Source organism: Rutilus rutilus (assembly GCF_951802725.1).
Source record: "Rutilus rutilus genome assembly, chromosome: 8".
In the NCBI taxonomy this organism is placed as follows: domain Eukaryota; kingdom Metazoa; phylum Chordata; class Actinopteri; order Cypriniformes; family Leuciscidae; genus Rutilus; species Rutilus rutilus.
The window spans coordinates 29,714,101-29,736,401 of NC_140222.1; the positions used below are offsets into that span (position 1 = coordinate 29,714,101).

General features: G+C 39.3%; 1 protein-coding gene across 1 annotated transcript in view; it reads left to right on the forward strand.

Annotated features, from left to right (window-relative positions):
- LOC311294667 (adhesion G protein-coupled receptor D2) overlaps nt 1–22,301 on the forward strand; it is a 75,089-nt gene that overhangs the window by 44,258 nt on the left and 8,530 nt on the right. The window contains exons 22-24 of the mRNA XM_084415663.1: nt 4,529–4,582; nt 6,915–7,071; nt 17,625–17,707. Of these exons, the coding sequence (XP_084271789.1) occupies nt 4,529–4,582; nt 6,915–7,071; nt 17,625–17,707 (294 nt within the window). The remainder of the gene's footprint in view (nt 1–4,528; nt 4,583–6,914; nt 7,072–17,624; nt 17,708–22,301) is intronic.

Here is a 22,301-nt window from a genome sequence, read left to right on the forward strand (position 1 = left end):
CCACAAAGGAAATTCTCATATAATTGAAAAATTGAGGAGAATGATCAAAGTGTTTGTAAACAAAGACTAAAAAAGTCCCCAGAATATTTAAAGAGCGGAAGAAAGAGGCCAAAGTGAAACGATCAACCCTGTCTGCTCTGATTTAAAGAAATTCCCACTTCTCCTGGGACATCTGTTTCACACGTCTGTACAGTTGATTATCTCAGAAGAAACATACGAGCGAGAATATGTAAAATCAGCCATTCGTGTGAGAGAGAGAGAGAGAGTGATCCCGAGAGATTCACGTAACATGCCATTTATTCCCAATGTGCATGAACCATTAGTTAAGACATGAGAATATTTTACAGTCAAATACTTTAGATACCATGTCAATTATGTATAGTGATTTGTTGAACAGGAGATTGCTTATAATAATAAAATATTAATTATGCCCAGTATACGGTATATTGTGTTCTCCTGCTTAGAATTAATAGAATAACAGGTTGCAATTCAATTTGATGATAATTTCCCTTTCTAATTTCTCTTTGAGTTTTTTATATACAGTAGATCATCCCACCCCAAGAACAAATTAAAACTGACCGCTTTGATCATTAATTTTTTTTTTAAATATAATTTACTCTGTTTTTGCTTAATAATAGTCATCCCTGTTTTATGACCTCTGCTTTTTCTTTTCTTTAGCAAATGTGTCCATTTGCATTGCTTTCATATGGAAATTTTATCTAATGTATTTTTAGATTGAACATTAGGGCTACATCACTTTAAAACCTTGAGAGGAAAACAGCTAAACTGCTTTTAAGAGCAGCATCTTCAAACCAGTTCCTCCAGTTGCTGGAAATGCTCTTTCGTCAAACAGCTTTCTATGATTTTACCTGGAATAAAGTGATTTGATTTCTCAGTTCTATTCGTTAAAGCTACAGCGCACTTGATTTGCTGAAAAGAAAGTGTGAGAGAGGGAGAAAAGAGTGTCTGTTTGCAAATCTGACATATTACCGTTGACTCCGAGCTGTCAGAGCTTTTCAGTTCTCTTCATTAACTCTGTCGTCACAGTGATAGTGTCTATTCAAAACAAGCCAGTGTGTGTATATCTGCATGGCAGCAATAATTTATGACAACAGCAGAGCCTAATGAAGTCATAAGAGCTAATGCATATTCACCAGCATAGGGCTGGAGCTTGTGCCGGACTCGTGCTGGGAAATGCAGGCAGGTTTTTTTTCCGGTCGCTGACAGCCAGGCTGGAAAATAATATCTAGCAGGCCAGGAAACAGCTGGACTGGATTGTAAAATGTGAGGAATATTGTCATACAGAAAATGTAGATTTTTATACAACTATATACACACACACACAACTACTCCTAGTTTGAAAAATAATATATAGCATAATAAGTAATGTAACGTTACATTTTATATACTTTTTATATTAAAATAAATATAAATAGGAATATATAATTTTTGAATTAATTGTAGATTTGACTTAAAGCTGCAGTCCGTAACTTTTTTGGGTTAAAAATTATCCAAAATACATTTTTGAGCAAGTACATAACCAGCCAGTGTTCAAAACTATCTGCTTGCCTTAGCTCGATTCAAACCGGTAAGCTTGTAATAATGTTTTTAATTCCAGTGGTACTGGTGGATTTCCGCGGGAAATTGGAGGATGTCTTTGCGTCATTACGTCACATCTGTACACATAAAGAAGGAGTCTCGGCTAGTAGGCTATGAGTGTGTGAGGATGTTGGAGGTGGAGATTTATAGCCTTTTGTACTTGATATAATTAAACTTATCAATTTGATGGCAGATCCAGAAAGGTTCAAACGACAATCAGTGACAACTGGAGATTCACCCGTTGTAAAATGCAAAAGACTTCGGACAGGCTGCAGAAAAAAAGAGACTACAACCGGCCCATGTGAAACCAAGGATAATATTGGAAGGGCATTAAATGTAGTCACGCAATGCTGATTGAGAAAAAAAAGTATAATTTCCACGGTTTGACGCGTTATGATAAAGGATTGTTAGATTTAATCAGTGCGATTTACTGCAATGCTTTTTTTCCCTTAGCTGGTCAGAACAAAAGTGGATGTTACTTGTTCAGAAGACATTTTCCGGTGAAAATTCTGATGTTGGTCATACTTCCAAAAAGTAGAATCTGTGATTCTGAATGACAGTATTCACACCGGCGCGGCGACTGACAGCCGCACATTCTCCTCAAAACATTGGATTCAGCCGCGCTGTGCCGTGCCCACAACCCACGTAAAGTTGATAATTCCGCAAATAACTGCAATTGCAGATTGTGAACAGAGATGGCGACAAAGAGGAAAAGCTACGGACTGCAGCTTTAAAAAAATCTATGTTTTAGTTTTATTACTTTATTCATACATTTTGCATTATATATATATATATATATGTATGTGTGTGTGTGTGTGTATATATTTCATTTTTTATGTTAATATACTTTAATATAATTAATTTGCAACAGTGAAAGTTCCACTTAGAATATATATATATATACACTCACCTAAAGGATTATTAGGAACACCATACTAATACTGTGTTTGACCCCCTTTCGTCTTCAGAACTGCCTTAATTCTATGTGGCATTGATTCAACAAGGTGCTGAAAGCATTCTTTAGAAATGTTGGCCCACATTGATAGGATAGCATCTTGCAGTTGATGGAGATTTGTGGGATGCACATCCAGGGCACGAAGCTCCCGTTCCACCACATCCCAAAGATGCTCTATTGGGTTGAGATCTGGTGACTGTGGGGGCCATTTTAGTACAGTGAACTCATTGTCATGTTCAAGAAACCAATTTGAAATGATTCGAGCTTTGTGACATGGTGCATTATCCTGCTGGAAGTAGCCATCAGAGGATGGGTACATGGTGGTCATAAAGGGATGGACATGGTCAGAAACAATGCTCAGGTAGGCCGTGGCATTTAAATGATGCCCAATTGGCACTAAGGGGCCTAAAGTGTGCCAAGAAAACATCCCCCACACCATTACACCACCACCACCAGCCTGCACAGTGGTAACAAGGCATGATGGATCCATGTTCTCATTCTGTTTACGCCAAATTCTGACTCTACCATCTGAATGTCTCAACAGAAATCGAGACTCATCAGACCAGGCAACATTTTTCCAGTCTTCAACTGTCCAATTTTGGTGAGCTCGTGCAAATTGTAGCCTCTTTTTCCTATTTGTAGTGGAGATGAGTGGTACCCGGTGGGGTCTTCTGCTGTTGTAGCCCATCCGCCTCAAGGTTGTGCGTGTTGTGGCTTCACAAATGCTTTGCTGCATACCTCGGTTGTAACGAGTGGTTATTTCAGTCAAAGTTGCTCTTCTATCAGCTTGAATCAGTCGGCCCATTCTCCTCTGACCTCTAGCATCAACAAGGCATTTTCGCCCACAGGACTGCCGCATACTGGATGTTTTTCCCTTTTCACACCATTCTTTGTAAACCCTAGAAATGGTTGTGCGTGAAAATCCCAGTAACTGAGCAGATTGTGAAATACTCAGACCGGCCCGTCTGGCACCAACAACCATGCCACGCTCAAAATTGCTTAAATCACCTTTCTTTCCCATTCTGACATTCAGTTTGGAGTTCAGGAGATTGTCTTGACCAGGACCACACCCCTAAATGCATTAAAGCAACTGCCATGTGATTGGTTGATTAGATAATTGCATTAATAAGAAATTGAACAGGTGTTCCTAATAATCCTTTAGGTGAGTGTATATAGGCTACATAATTCTATGATTTTGATTACAATAAATGTAAATAATAAAAAATATTTTTTTTATTATATTGTAATGTACAAATCATTTTAATGTAATGTTATATAAAATATATTTCATACATTTGCTTTATTTACAGTAATAATATAAAGTACATTAAACATCATTTTTTACATTCAATACAAAAATAAATCAAACATGATATATTTATTGAACCATTACATATTTATATTCAAATATACATATTACATATATTGCATTTTCACAATAATATGAATTACTATAATTACTTTTCAGCAGTTGATTTTTCTCTTATAAACATCATGAACGTGATGCTAGAAAAAAGGCTTTAAATTTGATGTGTATTAACGAGTAATCGACTCACGTCGGCTCGAGTTTATTGTACTGTGTGTGTCATTCTACATGCATCGCCCAACATCCCAGTTTTTCTCACACAGTCCAAATGTAATTTGTTCTGCAAGGGTGGTCGTTTCCTCTATCGCTTCATTTCCGCGGCCCCCTGTGCTGTGTGACGGATGAGAGGTTAAGACGCTCTCCTTACTATGCCCACTCTACGTGTCACATTCAGGACCCATTACATGTGACAAACTGGAACATTTTGGTCTGCGGCACTCATTGACTTTTATGCAATGGCGGCTATTTACTTTCTCTATTCCCAGTTCGGATTGAATTTCACCTTCCCGGGGCCAAGAAGACTCATGCGAGCGCAAAGTGTTTTGTATTAAGTGTTTAGTATTGAGTCATGACATTTTAACCATCCACCCCCTCCTTGTTATCCACAGGTTCGAAACACAGTCAACAGAATCAAAGAAAGAAGAAAAGCCTTAAATTTCTCCGTAAGTTCTCCCAGCTTGCATGTTTTCTCGAATACCAGAGGATTTCTTTATATAGTGCAAATGTCATAACGTAGAGTGTGTTTTGTGCATGTTTCGCCCCCCGGCCCTGTTTCACACACCCACTCAGGCCACCTCAATCCAGCCAATGTCAAGCAGCAGCCCTGGGTTACATGTTTCTAATCCTGTGGAAACTCGTCCCTTCACATTAAACTGTCAGGGCAGTATTTATACGCGAGGCTGCTGTTGACGGAGATCACTTAGCTTCACCAAAGCGGTTTAAAAGTAGTTAATAGACACCCCCCCCATCGGCGCACCACCTCACCTCACCTCCACCGACACTACGAGCGGTTCCTCTATGAATGGCCACATTAACTCTCCTCCGGGCTTGTCACGGTTTATGGCCTACGGCAGTTTGTCCCGCTCGGCCCTTGCAGTGCCACCAGGTCATTGAGAACGGAATGAGACAATTTCTAAAGGCGGATTGATTTTAGAATATGGCCCCCCTCCCTCTTCCCTTTGACCCCCCTGACAGGCCCGACACCGTTAAGACTGGGACTTGTAAAAAACGACTGTGGCCCCATACGCGAGTGCCAGGTAGCAGCTGATAAATCGTAGCGGGTCGTATTAGCAGTGGGACCCTTTAGCGCTCTCTGGGCAATTTTCCAATTTTCAAAGTCCACGCGATGAGATTCGCCGGCCGCGTGTGGCGGATGGTTTTTTAGCTAATGCCGTTTTGCGTCATAAATCTAGAGGTGATATACTGTATCTCGCTGAATAGCTTTGGTGCTGGACGGGGTCCAGAATGGGAAAGGAAAATGTACTCTTCTTTATTGGATTAGAGCAGTGGTCAGGGAATGTACTGACTTCCAATATTGTAGTAATAACCTACAAGATGTACTGTAGATGGATGTTTGTTTGTTTTTTTCCCCCTGAGGGAATCCTTACGTTTTTTCAACTCATTGTAGAGTAATCTAATGTTTATTTCTGTAACAATTTTGTCCAAGACCACCATAGCAACCACCTAGAATGCCCTGGAAACCAACTAGAGCACCTTAGCACTATCATAGCAACCACTCAGAACATCCTAGCAACAACCCAGAACACTCTAGCAATTCTTAGCTAAAGTGTGCCAGACAGCCGTCTGTCCGTCCGTCTGTCCGTCCGTCCGTCCGTCCATCCATCCATCCATCCATCCATCTATGCCTCCCTCCCTCCATCCATCCCTCTCTTCCTCCATCCATCCATCCCTCCCTCTATCCATCTGTCCATCCATGCATTCTATCCATCCATCCATCCATCCACCCATCCATCCATCCCTCCATCCATCCATGCATCCCTCCATCCATCCATCTCTCCATCCATCCATCCATCCCTCCATCCATCCATGCATCCCTCCATCCATCCATCCATGCATCCCTCCTTTTATCCGTCCAATTTAGAAATCCAATTTTTGTGATGGTAATGGTGAAAATATCACACAATTCAGCTTTAAATCGGGCCTGTGAATATGGTAGATCTTGATTAATTTGCTCTAGTTATTGTTATTAATAATAAATTATTATTTTAAATGATGATTCATTGAGTCTAGTAATTATACAGGTTTCTCAAGGATCTTTCACTTCTCCAGTGTGCATGAAAATAGTTACTGTAAATGGCAGATAATAAATATACAGCATGATATTAAAGCCCCATTTGCTGAACTTATATAGCGGCTTATTAAACACCTCTCTCGCTCACTCCTTCCCACTATAGTTTCCGTACTTGTCGGTCTTGTTTATTCATGAGCCAGACCAGTGTTGCCAGGGCGCTTCATTCCAACTGTCGCCTGACCCGTGTGACCTCACACTTGTACATACTGTGGCAGATTGCTTGAGAAAAATAAAGCTGTCAGTTGCACCGGCCAAATGAAAAACGAACGTCCTGCGATACTAGCAGGGTCTGGATCCCTGACAGCCCTGAAATATAGATATAAATTGGAAGCAGATTAGTTTTTTGATCCTAATTCAAGTTTTGACAAGACATAGGACGGAAAAAGAGAGAGATCTGTACTACATATATGTGCATTTCCTGTTGTAAAACGTTTACACGTATGATTTTAAATGCTGATATAGTGCTAGATTATGCATTTTCTTCTTTCTGAGGAAAAAATACACATCTTCAGAAGCCTTCTTAACCAGGGCTGCATGTCAAAGCCCATTATATGTTATTGTGTGACATAAGGGGTAAGGCTGTGGGTTTTTATGTCAGATCGAGTTTACATTCCTGTGAGACTTCTATGTGTATTTATTTTGCGGTTCACTTAATGCATTTGTCTTCTCATCCTTTTTCACAGAACTGCGCCAGTTCCAGGCCTTCCAGTTCAGTGGGAAGTTCTCGGCCGGGCAGCTCTCCAGTGCCAGTTGTTTTGGACGGGCACACGGTCAACACCAGCCACTCCAGCTGCTCCTCGACCCACAGCGACAACATCACCCAGAGTTTCGACAAAACCAGTGAGTCGGTGGTTTATTTATTGATCCAACACCAAAAAACGAAGCATCTTTGCAAGGGCTGATTGGCCAGCAAAGATGATGTACATGTATATTTGGGTTTGTGCATATATGTGTGTGTATTTTCAAATGGCAGTGTGTTTATATAAAGCCGAGCTTTAAAAATCTGTCCTAAATTATGGCGAGAGGAAAAGTAGCGATTGGCAAAGAGGGTGAACTCTTAACATGACAGGCCTGTTCTGGGACTGTAACGTTCTCCAGACCCAGAAAAATGACGGGCTTCAATCGCGTTCTCTGACCCCAGCATTTCAGGTCTGAATCATAGTAATCTCAAAGGGAGTTCACAAAAGTGAGAGATTTCATAAAGAGAGAAGGGAGCAATTGAAGGAAAAAGAGTCATTTTGTAAATAATATATAAAATTGTATTATTATTATTACACATCCCTCTTCATTCTGGTTGGTCAGTCTATAATATAACTACTATATTGGCACTTTATGTTTAATTAAAAAAAATTAAGTTAAAGTAATAAAAAGAAAAATTAAATTAATACTTTTATTAATTTAAGAATGTATACTCCATATTTACTGTAGTATTGATAATCCATATTTAATTAAATCACTTTTAAGTAAATGCACACTCTATATTTACTTTACTACATTGATACTCTGTATTTAATTAAATAATTTAAATAAAAATACAATCAGTTAAAAAAATATATTATTAAAATAGAAAAATCCTATTAAAAATGATTTTAATTTACTATCGTGTGTCCTTTTTTCCCCCGGCTTATCTTTTCTTGCACAAAAACCTGACTAATTATGACCAATCAGAGAGCATAATCACATGTGCACTAATTCATGTTGACTGGCAGCTGGTATTATCCAGCCCATTACTCAAGGTGAATTCGCTCTGAGAGGAATGAAATGGCAGTTTTAGCCTGCTATGTGTGCGCAGACCATATGCAGATGCAGAAGGGGCCGTCCCGTGCATATGAGCGATGCAACTAATCATCTTGACGAGACTCGCCCGGACTCTTGCCGTAATCGGTTGCGATGCGGGCCATGATTGAATATTTGTTTTTAATGCCGTGCAATTTTTTAAACCAGTCAGCCAGCCACACGACTAAGTGCTAAGAAGAAACTTATGTATAATGTAACCAAGAGGGAGAGAGCCGCTCATACGCATATGAGCCCAACTGTGAAAGGCCTTGTGTTGTAACAAATAGGGCCAAACCCACAATAAATGCTGCCGTATGTCCTGATTGTATATAACTGATTGTTGTGTCTCTTCCATTCAAGGTCAAGTAATTCTTGAAGCCGAGCGAGCGTGAGAGAAAGCGTTTGTTCGCTTTTGATCAATTCGTGTCTTTTCCTCCTTTGAGGCAACTGTTTCAATCTGCCAACTACGACAAAGAGAACATGCTATACGCATAAAGGAATTAGGAAAAGACAAGTGTTTGTGGAAAAGAGAAGCGCAACAAAGGAGTTTTGACCAAGTTTAAACTGAAGTCGTTTTCTTCTTTTGCTGTCCCTTTCATCATTTTACGCTATATCTTCAGTACATACAACTATAAAGCTGAAGGTCTAGGGGGACAGTACTATTTTGTATGCTTTCGTTCTTCCTCTTCTTTTTCTCTGCCGCCTTTTATATAGGTGACCTCAAGAATGGAGATACAAGTCAATCAAAAGGCTGCAGTTCTAAAGGGGCAACTTGAAAAGCTTGATAAAAGCGGAAAGTTCATTTCCACACTCCTTTTTAGTTGTAAAAAATTCTGTAAGAAGCTGAAGGAAGTTGCGAGACGCAAATCGACGCAACTGACGCTGGTAGGTCACATGACAGTGACAACATGGCGAATGTAGTACATCCGGATTATATTCATACTACACACATTTATACAAATTTAACGGTCGCAAAGTAATACTTACCCAAGAGATTTTGCGATTTTGAATGAATAAATGGATCAATTAATAAACTAATCAATGAATAAGATAATGTTACTGTAATCAGATCATTTTATTCCTATAATGAAGGATTAGAGATACTCTTTATTTCTTATTTAAAAATGACTGTTCTTATAAATGAATGCTGTTATGAAATTGTTTTGCAGAAGTCAAAATGTTCATCAATTTGAATCTACTACTATTATTATATTTATATATAATATAATGGTAATACAAATGAAAATATTTGAAAATACAAAAACTTAATATATATATATATATGTATATATATATATATAGTAACTGCTCTTAAAAATACTTTCTGATGACTGTTTATATATATTTTATTCTTTGTATATATTTATAACAAATTAATAAAAAAAAAAAAACAGGGATTGTCATTTTGCTTGAAATGAAACTTTTACAAGTCTGAATATAAGTCATACGTATATATCTCAATTAGTCAGCATATGGTTGTGCCAGTAATTTGTTGTTGCATTCCTACATTTCCAGCGTTGCAAATGAAAGTTTATGTTTGCTGTCACAACAAATTTGAAATGCTATAATTTGTTATTGCATACCAACATGCAACGTAACACATCAGCGTATAATTCTGCCAGTGTTACAAGTGGATCTTTTGCGAAGTTGAATCCATCTGTTGTCATCCTCCCTCCCTCTACCACACACACACACTCACAAAGATTGACAACACATGACCTTGAAATCTGAGTTGTCTGACATTTTATATAAGATGTTTGTTGTTGTCCTGAATGAAGACCGTGTCATTTGATTGCACAAGCTGAATACACAACTACATATTGTTCATATAAATACCCAAATAAACAGATTACAAAAATATGGTTGTGGTTAGATCTCTGTTTACATTTCTCTCTCTGAGGAAATAAAAAAAAAAATCATCCCATTCCCACTTTTTAACTCTTTATTTCCTCCGATAAAGCTACTTGTGATCACACTGTCACAATAGTTGATCGTATGCAACTGATTTTACTGATTTACTTTAAATAGAAGATTACATACAACCAGTCAATATCTATTGAGTAGACTTGAGAAAACAAATCTATTCATAATTCAAACCGGTGTGTGAGTTTCCTTGTGTATCAGGCATGATATAATGTCAGAGATAACAAATTGTAAGGAAAAGTTGTATCTGCTTAGGATCATGGCTGCCTTATACATATGGCTTCAGGTTTCGTGGTAATAGGATCTTTGATAGATGGCAGCCCTCCTCAGTCTTCCATTTTTTAAAAGATATTTATTTATTAATCTGTCTATTTATTCAGTCAGATCATCCCCCACGGGGTCACTGTCTCACAACCACCTGCACCAGCTTTTTTCATCCTTTGCTTTATAGTTCATATCCAAAGTCGCTTATGCGCGTCTCAGTCGGCCGAGCGTCACCCTTCCGCCCGCAGGCTAACGGAGGGTACGTTTCCCATCTCATCTCTCATCTCGTGGGCCGAGGCCTTCCTCCATCTCTCCACCCCTTTTCTTAATTCTCGACACATGTCAAATGGAAGCGTGCCCTTTAGTCTTCTCATGTGTATGGAGATCTGACATCAATTCCTCCATATTTATATCGAAGCAAAATGCTCCTGGACTTACAAGGAGAGGTGTGTCTGTCTACTCGTTTAAAATTTTACATTCAGATTCGATATACTCATTCATTCAGGCTGCTCCAGTTCCCGGTTGCTCCAATTTGATTACAAAATCTGTATGTATTAATATGTAATATCTAATTAAAAATACACCCTTTGTAATAATATAATTGTATATACATATTGTAATTAGTGTAATTTTACCCAATATGTTATGCTAGTGTGTGTAGTGTAGTGTGTGCTAGTGTAGTAGTGTATATGCTCATTAGCATAGCAGCATGCTAATGACTGTGATTGTTAGTCAGGTTGTGTGCTGAGTGTGTTGCACTAATAACCCTTAACCCGTAAGATCACACCGGTGTGATTAGAGCGTTCAGTGCGTCACATGATCAGCTGCTGAATTCAAATGTGCTTTTGCGCTTTGGCTGGCGCTGAGCCAGAGATGGACGCGCTCAATATATAACTATTCAGTGTTTTCAACCATATAATGTTTATTTTAGGTTTCAGGCATTTAAAAACACATAAGTACTAGCAAAACAATACATTTACATTTTGTAAAATACACAATAAAAATCCTTTTAATTATAAATTGATGATGTGTTCTATTCATATCAGAGACACATTGTGTAATTAACTATAAAATTTACTCTATTCTTCTCCCACTTCATCGGCCACATACTTTCATGTATTTCAGGAGAAGTGGATGAATTAGCGTGTAATAAATCCGACAGATACTATCCTATGAACTGCGGCACAAACTAACATGGCGGCGCCCATCGCGTGTTGTAGATCAGCTAACTTGATCATTATAAAGGTTTAAACGACAAAACACATTCACTTACACGTATTTGAGAATCAGAATGTCAGGTAGTTGATAACTTAGCTTACAAGTTTGTGAATATTTTGAATAAAAAAGGAAAAAGGAAATGAAAGAAATACATCTGCCATACAGCACTATTGTGGCTACGGTCTGTCACATGACAAGCATGATGCGTCGGAAATAATAAGGTGATGCGTTCTAAAATAACGGTTGCCTTAAAAAACTTACGCTGGGGGGTCAGAGAATATTTTAAACTTGTGTGTGAAAGGGTAAACAGAGTTTATTGATTACGAGTTTTGATTATGGGTAGCATGGTTCCTTTGAAATTAGCTGCCTATAAGATACCAGTAGGTTTTGGAACAGCGCTAACAGAGCTTATGATGAATTTGTATTCAAATGAGTTTCGTGAAATTGTTTTACACCCACCACAGTTTACGTTAAATCCTCAAAGATCACAATCTCCATTAGACACAGTTTCTCAGTGCCATGATCAGCTGTCCACACCACTGTGCAGTCTGCCATCTCAGGTAAACACCCACCAGGTGTCACTTAATCCCGCTTTTGACGCCAACTAGACCATGTCCCTTTAGGGGTGACCTCCTCAAACTCATTGTGTCACACTCCTGGCCCTCTGAGAACTCCCCAACAAGACTCATGGAGAGGGGGGGGGGGCTGTTTTAAAGGGTCGTGAGGGGGTTGTAAAGGTAGTATGAGTTTGAGCGTCGGGGTGGGGGTGACAGCACTGGAAACCAATGGTGCATCAAGACAGTTCTACCCCGCCACGGTGGCCATAGATCAGGGCAGGGCTGCTGGCGGACCGGGTGAGGGTGACAGGGGAATAACATCCCTTTCTCCTCAATCGACAGGGCCCATAACTCCTGCCTCCCCAGGGACAGATTGAGAAAGGCAATAGCCAGGGGCTGTGAAGCAGAGATGCTTGGCAGAATTGAAAGTTAAAGAAGCAGGAGCGGTATTTTTATTTTTTTTCTCCCCCGTGCACTTGTGCCCGGTTTTGCACTCTTCTGTCATTTTTTTACCACTCGCTACTGAGGGAAATATTTTCCCCCCAATTTTTCTAGAGCGAGACTGAAGCTTCCACTACGTATTACAGCATTGTTGTTGTTTTTTCGCACAATTTCAATGCATGCCTGAGGACATAGGGAAAGCATCTCCGTCGAGAAGTGTACTTCCGCGGCATCCCTTGTTTGTATGTCGGCATGCAGACCGTGACGCCTGCAGGGATAGTGCTGTGTCAGGACCGAAGCAGCGTCTCTGCAAGAGTGCCAGCCTCTCGCCCCGGTAGCGACAGATTTTATAGCCTGATCAATTTCCCAGTGGCTTATTGAATGTCTTTTAAATGGCTTTTTTATTTTCAATTATAACCCACTGTGTCTCGCCTGCCACAATGGGCCAACATTTGCACTGCCGGATAATTTAAAACCCTACTTTAGGAAATTATGCATTTTATGTTGCCTAAATTTACAATCCCCCACCTAGTGCTGGTGTAGCGACAATAAAAGGCGAAGTAACCGAATGGATTTTTTCCATACGTCGTTAATGAATGCGTTAGTAAGTATTTGTTTGCGGCTAACTGGCACATCCATGGTGGACACCTCTGATGAACGAGGTACGTGAAACGTCCACGTTTATGGAGATTTATTTGCTTATTAAATTTAACTTGCGTTCAGGTGCCGTTATCAAGTTGATGGAAGCAAATGCAGATTGAAGTACCTCTAGTGAATGACCCAAAGTTAGACAGGTGCATCAAAGTGCATTCGCCCCCGTCCCAACCAACCATCCCTCCCCTCCTTATCCCCAGCACGCGAAGCAACTTGAAGGTGAAAGAAGTGCTCACCGGAGCTCATTGGAAAGTAGGAATGACAGTAAATTTTTCAGCCTCCCTCTCCCTCGCTCCTCCATGAGATGGGAGATCTTGTTATAGCAGTCAAGATGAGAGGGGGTCAGGGCAGAAAGCCGGCGTGCGCCTGTTGATGATTGAGGAAAAGAGGAGTAAATTCATTCTGCTCTCGGCACTTTGTCAAGTGCCAGTAGCTTACCGTTGAGAGCCAGTCACCCATCACCATGTTACGACCTCAGAGGTCAGCGGTGAGCCATAAATCAGCGAGGAGAGAGGTTGTGGTGATGCTGCAGAGCTGAAGAGAGCTGATGCGACTATTGCCTTTGTCGTGCCCCCCCCCCCCCCCCTTTCCACCCATATGAAGCTGAAGAACCAAGGCCTGCATGAAAATGATGCCCAGCCCTTCACCACGTGTTGCTGCTTCACAGAAAGGAAAAAAAATCCCTGGAGTGGTGAAAGCCCCAAATAAAGTCTTTCTACACTTTTATCCTGCTTTTTCTTAATTATATTTTTTTATTGTGATGTGGGCTACTTTATGAGCGTCCTCATTCTACTCATGTAAAGTATTGATTTTTGTTCTATAATGAAGGATTTCATAAGTGACAATGTTTTTGATTACTCGTGACAAACCTCCTTAGAGTATTAATTAAAACGGCAGCAGATGTGCAGGTGTGGGAAATCATTAGAAAGAGGCCCCAGTCTATAGACATTTCCCTCTTCCAGCATGCAACGGCTCTGCATGGCAAATAGGACGCCTGAGAGGGAAAGCGTACCTCACAAGTTCATCTAAAGAACAAGTACGTAAAAAACACATTGTACATTACAAAAAAGGACATCAATACATTCATCTGGACTTCGTCTTGGACGTTTTTGAGTCTCATTTTTCATGCTGAAACTCTAGATCGGTATACAGTACATGAATTGAACAAGGTTGTCAGATTTTTCAACAGAGCTGCGTTTCCAACACTTCGACTGGACGATTCCAACTCAAACAATGAACGGACGTCAATACGACAGTTTCCTCTATTTTTTCACGTTAATTGATATATCATGGAATTATCGATTTCTTAGGCACCCATGTGCTAGCGTTTTTCTCGGGCGCACTGGGAGAGAGCACTAGGAAAGGGGATCTGGTTGGTCAGCTCCTGCTTTCAATATTTGCTCCTATTAAACTGTGATTATCCTGTAGTGCCTGGCTTCTCTCAAAGTTGGAGAGAGCAGGCCGAGACAACACAGTCAGATATTTCCAGAAAGTAAAAACTTCCTGACAACTCTGAAGGTTTACCAGGTCTTCTGAAATTATTGAATACCTCATGTCCGCTTATGTTGATGTCCATTTATTGACATTTGCAGATGTAGGAACTGAAATCAGGCTGAGAAACAGATGAGGCTTTTTAAGAGACTTTTCGATTACTCATTTCTCAATAGTCCCTTGTACAATAAGACCTCACAGAACTTATTTTTATGTATTGTTGGTGGTTTGCTTCATAGCTGTTACTACACTGTTTTTTGGCGCAGCTAAATAACACAATATACTTAACTTTTTAAGTGGATGCTTTGCGTACACATACAGCTGAACGCACAGCTTTCAAAGTTCATTTGATAGCGTGCGCAAACCCAGACGGCTGACACATGCTGACTGGAAAATTTTACCCAGCTCTATTTCTCTACAAAAGTTATTAACAGTAAAATGTCTTTGTACTAGTTTAAACTAGAGTATTTCTTAATTTTCTCAAACAAGCGCTCTTTAGTGCGGCTGTCTGTTGTTGTTGCATCTCCAGTGGTTTGTTGTTTCGTTTCTTTTTCAGTTGTGAAACAACGGACAGGGACAGTAATGCCACCATGTAGACAAACTAATTAGCGGAAAAAAATTCAAGGCACTGCAAGCTGAGCGTACAGAGTACGTGTGGTTAGAAAGATCTGGCTGCTTGCGTACCAACATGCTAATGAAATTACATCACAGTACGCATGCCCTATCATACACTTTGAGCTTAGAATGCTCGCATGCTTGTTTCTGCCACAGAATAAAACATTTAAAAAGATAATTGCGATTTTTTTTAAATCTCACTAATTACGAATTTAAGAGACGCAATTGCGATTTTATATCAAGCAATTCTGAGAAATATAATCAGAATTGCGAGATGTAAACTTGCAATTGCGGCTCGTAAATTCAGAATTGCGAGATATAAATATTTTAGAACTCGCAATTTGCAAGTTTATATCTTACAATTCTGAGAAAAGATGTCAGAATCACGTGATATAAACTCGCAATTGCGTGTTATAAAGTTAGAATCGCGAGATATAAACTTGCAATTGCGAGAAAAAAAGGCAGAATTGCGATCTTTTCTCAGAACTGTGAGATATAAACTTGCAATTGCGAGTCATAAAGTCCAATTCGAAGGAAAAAAGTTGATCTCACAATTCTGACTTTATAACAGGAAATTGTGCCTTTATATCACGCAATTGTGACTTTATAACACACGATTGTGACTGTATATCACGCAATTGTGACTTTATATCTCGAGATGTAAACTCGCAATCGTGAGAAAAAAAGTCAGAATTGTGATATAAAGTCGCATTTACCTTTTTTATTCTTTTATTTTGGGCAGAAACAAGCTTCCATAATTAACCAATCAGCATTTAAGATCTGTTTTATAACATTTTAGTCAAAAAAAACAAAAAAACAACCTCAATCATCCAGTATTGGTCACCACCAATAACAATAACAGCGGATAAGAAACAGCAGCAAAACTGAGCTTTTCATTGTCTCTTGAGCACCTGCAGGTATTTCATTCTCTATTTCTGCTCTCAGATATCTGCCATTACACCTGCCTGATCGCAAAGAATTGAACAGTTGGTCCAGAACTAAATCTGCCTCTGGGTTTTACACTCTGTTTACCCTTAGGTGTTTACCTCAGCTGGTACTGTTTTATCATAACTACTTTGAGATCTTGGGCCAGTGTTGAAACCTTGAAGTTTCTAAAGTGCTGATGTAAGACTGTCAATTGAGAAAATAACAGCCCAGAATGATGGCGGAGGGAGTGTTTTAGAAACCTATTCGGAAACAATCACTATTTTTGCCGTTGTATTTAGTGCCTCTTATAGTATCCTCCTTTTGTTTTGTTTTTTGGCTATTTGTAACTTTGTGGAATGGTGTGTTTTCTCACATTTTATTAGTCTCAGAACAGCATGGTGAAGCTAAGCTTCATATCGCTGAACACACACCAACACTTCCACAAACTCGGTTAAGAGACGCTTGACACATCAGAATGATGGACTCCTTGAATGCACTGACCTCTCTCCTCTGGACGCCTCTTTCACCCTCCCTCTCTCCTTACAGCCCTTCATCCCTCCATATCCACCCATGTAGATGAGACAGTGATAGATGAAGATATTCCTGATGGGCAGCCATTTCATAGCAACACACCAAATGAGTTCTGGCTGCCCTGACCCACCCTCCTTTGCAGGAGATTAATCCTGACGCAGGCCGCTTTCCCACCACGACAGTTCTGTGTGCTGAGGGGGCTATTCTTTGGGGACAAAATTGGGTTTACTTGGCTAAATCTGGTGAAACCTCCCTTTGGGACATCCTCAGATGTAGAATTTCACACATACAAAGAGATCTGTTACTGCTTGCCTTGTACTGTAATGTGGAGATTTGACATAAAGTGAAGCCGAGCTCTCACACGTCTGCTCCACTTAAACAACTCGACTGTTCTTTGAATGTGGAAGTCTGTGATTGTTTATTGTGAAGGATAAGCTTCTCTAGCACTTATCTGACTTCTCACTTTAATAGTAAGTGACTCTTGAATGAAACCATAGCACTGATGCACAAAGCCTGGTATGTACTCTGTTACATGCCGCTCACTGGCCTGATGACTCTGCGTATTATGAAATGTCCCCAGATTTATGGGCACACAAAGACCCCACCAATTGGTGACTGAGCCCTCTGGGATGGGAGGCAAAGATTGTGCTCATCCCTACAGTACTATCATAGCGTCTAAACACAAGTCGGCCATAAATTTGAGGAATTTATGCCATATAGATGTTTTGTGTCTTTTTTTCTGAGGGCGTTTGATAAAGGTTTTAAAAATATAGCTTGTACTTTATTGATGCGCAGTGAAATATTAGCTTGCACGATGGATTGTTTCGCTTTTTTTGGCGAGACACTCGAACGGAAGAGTTACATCCAGGTTGATAAGCATTTTGTAATTTGCAACGGGTGTTTATTTGTAACATCGTGCATATTTTAACCACAAATCTTTTTGTCTGTTGCCTTTCTGGGTCATTGATTAATTGTGACTGTCATGTGACTTCGCAGGACATCTGTCCCTCCTCTGTGTCCATGACAACCTGAATGAAGACCTGCGGTGTCCTGACACTAGTGTCCACCTCTCTGGACAGGTAAGGCCTCACGCCACTTCTGCACCCATCTATCAATAAGGATCCAAGGTTATTTGACATCTGAAAAGAAAATCAATTTGCTCCCCCTGACACTAAAATGATACCAAACCCCTTTGCCCGAGCTCAAAAATCTGTACCAGTGCCGATAAATACTAATTTGTTTTTTACTTTGGTTTCTTCTCATGCAATGTTGAAGCTACCTTGAAACTAGTCAAGCTACAAACTACTCAATTTAAAATGATGCTAAAGTGAACTACCTTTTTTGTAGTAAAATAACACATTGGTAAAGTGAACGATTCACTGACTCACTAATGCTGTAACCTTCAGAAAGGGATAATGAATCAGTGAACAAAACTGAATTAATCTAAAACTGGGATGAATTAAAATCTTGACCACTTCAAGTTACTATCAAAAATTACATATATTTCAGGTTGGATTTTTTAAATAATTATTGGTTTATGTACAATATAACAACAGATTACAGTATAGAAAACTACTTTTTCTAGCACTACAGTAGCATTTTAGTTATTCTTCAGTGTTGTTGGCAACCTATTATTCATTTGAAGTATCTTGAAATCACTAGGATGGTAATAAAAATGTATAATTTATAATAAGTCATTAATAACCATATTCACTTAAAACATGTTACACTCAGTGGAAGCAGAGCGATCATCAAAGACAGCAGCCCTCTGGTGGCCGACAAAAAAATGATGTCTGTATCTGTAGTGTCAGACTAGTAGTACACTTATCACACTTTAAACATGATTCTGATTACAAATTCCTAAAATTACTTCCCCCCTGAATACATCATACTTCAACTTCACATATTTTGTGTTCGTTTGGGTGGTCTGAGATACTGATCATTGCTTTTTTGCACACTGTAAACAAAAATCTAATACCACAATTTAATTCACACTTGAGGCTTTACATGGAAATGTCCAGATTCCCAGAGGTGTGAATCAGTTTGAAGTGTAGAGAAGTGAGGAGAGGAGGGCGAGGCTTGCTGATAATTGGCAGTTTAGTGTGAACCGGCATTGTGTCATACAGTGACGCATCCCATGATGCAAGAGTCATGATCGCTCTCAGCTGTGAGACGACAGCCTGTTCTCGCTCTTACCCGATCAGATCTCCGCCGCTGAGATCTCCACATATTGATCTCATTTGGCTTAAAAAAGCCTCTTTGGAGTTTCTTTTGACTCTCAAAGGCCTCACTGTACTTTTGTTTTTCAGTCAGGTTGCCAGTCTCTCCACCCCTTCGCTAATGTTTATTATTTTTCTTTTGTCTGTTGCATAGTTTTGTGTTTTGTTTTCTCATTTTATGTTTTCAAACAGGTCTGCTTCACCCATTAGCTAATGTTGCTTTCTTTGGTTTGTTTTGTTTTGCTGTGCTTTTTGTGTTGTTTTTCATTTATTTATAGCATTATTTTATTGATTCATTTTATTTATATATATATATATTTTTTTTCTGTTGTTTTGATTTGCTTTGATTTTTGTTTTATTTTTTTTAAACAAGTTTGCTTCACTCATTAGCTAATTTAGCATTCCCGAGATGCTCAAAAAATAGAGAAATATTTGTTTGTTTTGTTTTGCCGGGCTTTTTTTATTTTATTTATTTATTTCCACCGTTATTTTATTCATTAATTTATTTTATTTATTATTTATTTGTTTTCTGTAGTTTAGATTTGTTTTACTTTACTTTTTGTTTAGTGTTTTCCAAACAGATTTGGCTGTTGCTGTGTCGAGATGCTTATAAATAGAGAAATCATATTATTGATTTATTTAATTTAATTTGATTTTACATATAACTTTTCTTTTTATGAGGGTATTTATGACAGTATTTATCACAGCACTATTTGACCCAGAGGAGGACTGGCGGACAGGCAAGTATGCTCTTATATGTAACGAGAGCACTCTCGTCCTCATTACACTGTACCAGGTGGCCCAGTCACCAACCCTTGAACATGGACTACAGCCCTTCTGGAACCTTTATGAACTTCCGCCAGTGTGTCAATCACTAAGTGAGTGGCAGGGCTTCCTGTTTTGGCCGTGTGAGGTTACACATCCTGGCAGGGGAGCTGCTGTCAGCCACAGGACCTCGTGCTAGTCGTGTCTCTCTCCCACACACACACACACACACACACACACTTGTTCAGCCCCATGGGGATCTCCTGACTTGCAGGCTCTTGACACACCAGCGGAGGTGCTACACTGATTCCTGTTTTACTTCACACCTGCACAGTGCTGTCAGGACTCATTCCCCCGGCCACACGAGAGGTCAATCGTGCTTCAGTCAAAGCTAATTAAACAGTTTTTGTGCCAAAAAAACAATTAATATGAAAAGGCACCGATAGACTGCAGAATGACAAACATTTTATGTTTGTCAGTAACAACTCAATAACTGCTCGTCTCTAAAATATTTTGAAATTAAAATTTGCTACTTTATTGTTTCTCCTTCGCAAATATTGTATTTTGGGGCTCTTTAGTCTCTTTTAACTTTTATCATAACTTTTAAATAAGTTTTTGCATGTGGCATTTAAATCAGATACCATATCATGAATTTTGAAATCTTATTTGTTGATTTTTTTGTGTGCCTTTTTTATGATGGATACAGGACAGGATAATCTGAGGGAATGGTATTAAGGTCCACTAGGACAGAGATCAGATCACAATTCGTGTGAAGAATTTGAAGTAATTGACGCTAATTTGCGAATGCAAATTTGAAGTAATTGACCTTACACCATAGTAAAGGTCAGATATGCTTCATGCGAAATCAAAGAACAAACTGGTGTGACGTAATTTATAACAAAATCAGGCCAAAACGGAGTTCGTTTGGGGAGCATCGTTTAATTGGATCAATGAGGCAAACTCCTGAAAGGCCTCTGCTAAAGTTTCTTTCTCAAATTACTGTTGTTGCTGATGAGCGATAGATAACATGGACCAGCTCAGCCTTTTGGGCATTCATCCATTTTTTTATTACTATATAGGCTATATATATATATATATATATATATATACATTTATTACTTGAGCTAAAATAGTTGAAAATATATATATATATTTTTTTATTAATTTATTCAATATTTATATTTTTTACATTTTTGTGTGAATATATATATATATATATATATATTCAACTTTTCAAATATTTTAGCACTGGAAAAAAGCTTTGAACACGTTGAACCTTCAATCCCACTGACAATACACCAAAATAAAGAGGCATTTAGCTGAAAAACAATGACAAATATTTCAAACCTCAGAGTGCAGATGGACTCACCTCTCCCACACTCTTTGAACGGCTAGTCTCAGAGACCATTGTTTCACCTGAAACAATTCGTATTGAATCATCGCCGTGTTGTCTTTTTATTCTCGCTGTCCATCGGGGCCCGAGCATTAATATGCCATCACCACAGCTCACATCCTCGTTAGACACTGCAACCGATGAGGTTTCCTGTGGCTTGGGGGCTTCGCCAGCAGGACACTTGCTCCTACCAATCTATCAGCGAAGAGAGGAAGAGAGGCACAGAGCTGTTATGTCACTCTATGAAAACGGCCACCTGAGCTCCTGTGACTAACTCTGCAGGAAGAAAGAAGCCAGACCACAAACATCGGCAGCTTTAGATCATGAAGGCCCATTGAGGGAGGCTACTGTACATATGTGAACAACAGAAACTGTTTGTTGTGGGGACCTTTTTCCCTTTACAGCGCCATCTGCGGTGTCTTTTAAAGCGATAGTTCACCCAGAAATGACAGTGAAGGCATGTTCCAAATGCGCTACTTTTTTGAATGGACGTGAAACATTTGGAGATAAAAAAGAGAAAAATGGAAACGGTCATCCTGGTGTCATCTGTACGGAGATAGAATGTTAATTAATCGTCACTCGTGGGATCTAAAGTCTGCTCATCTTTACCCTGGTGTTGACTGTATCGTCAGGCTGGTCGGGGCGTGTGATGGACATTTCCCCTTGTGGTGTGGGTGGATTGGAGAGTGACACCTACTTCCACCCCCATTGGAGAGGAAGTTCCTATCAGAACACAACAGGAAAAGAAAAAAGGAAAACAAGCTGACATCTTTTCACTGATGAAGTCACTTCCTACAGGCCCTGTATTGACCCTAGTCCACCCACCCAGACAGAGCTTGAAATCAGAAGCACCGCATGCTTAGATGAACTTTTGAGCAGGTAAATCTATTAGATCTGAGTATATCTTTAATTTTCTATATGCTTACATGATCTATGTTGACTCTTCTAGACAGTTATTTGACCTTTGTATCAAATATGACCCTAATACCATGTAACATTATAAGATCAAGGATCAGAGGGACAGACTGGAGATTTGCTGATCTCTCTTGTCTTCATTGTAGCACTTGACCCCAGGTCACTTAAGGAGGACTGTCCGTGTTGTAATTGTACTGCATTTACACAGCTGCACTGTTAAAAAATATTGTTGGTTAGACTTAAAAGAGTAAGTTACCTGGTTGCCTTAAATTTTTTTTAGTTAATACATTGAAGGAGATTGGTTTAATAAATAGAAACTCAAACCATTATCTGAACCACATTAATTATCTTGTAAGTTAATTTGACAAAAGAAAAAAAGTT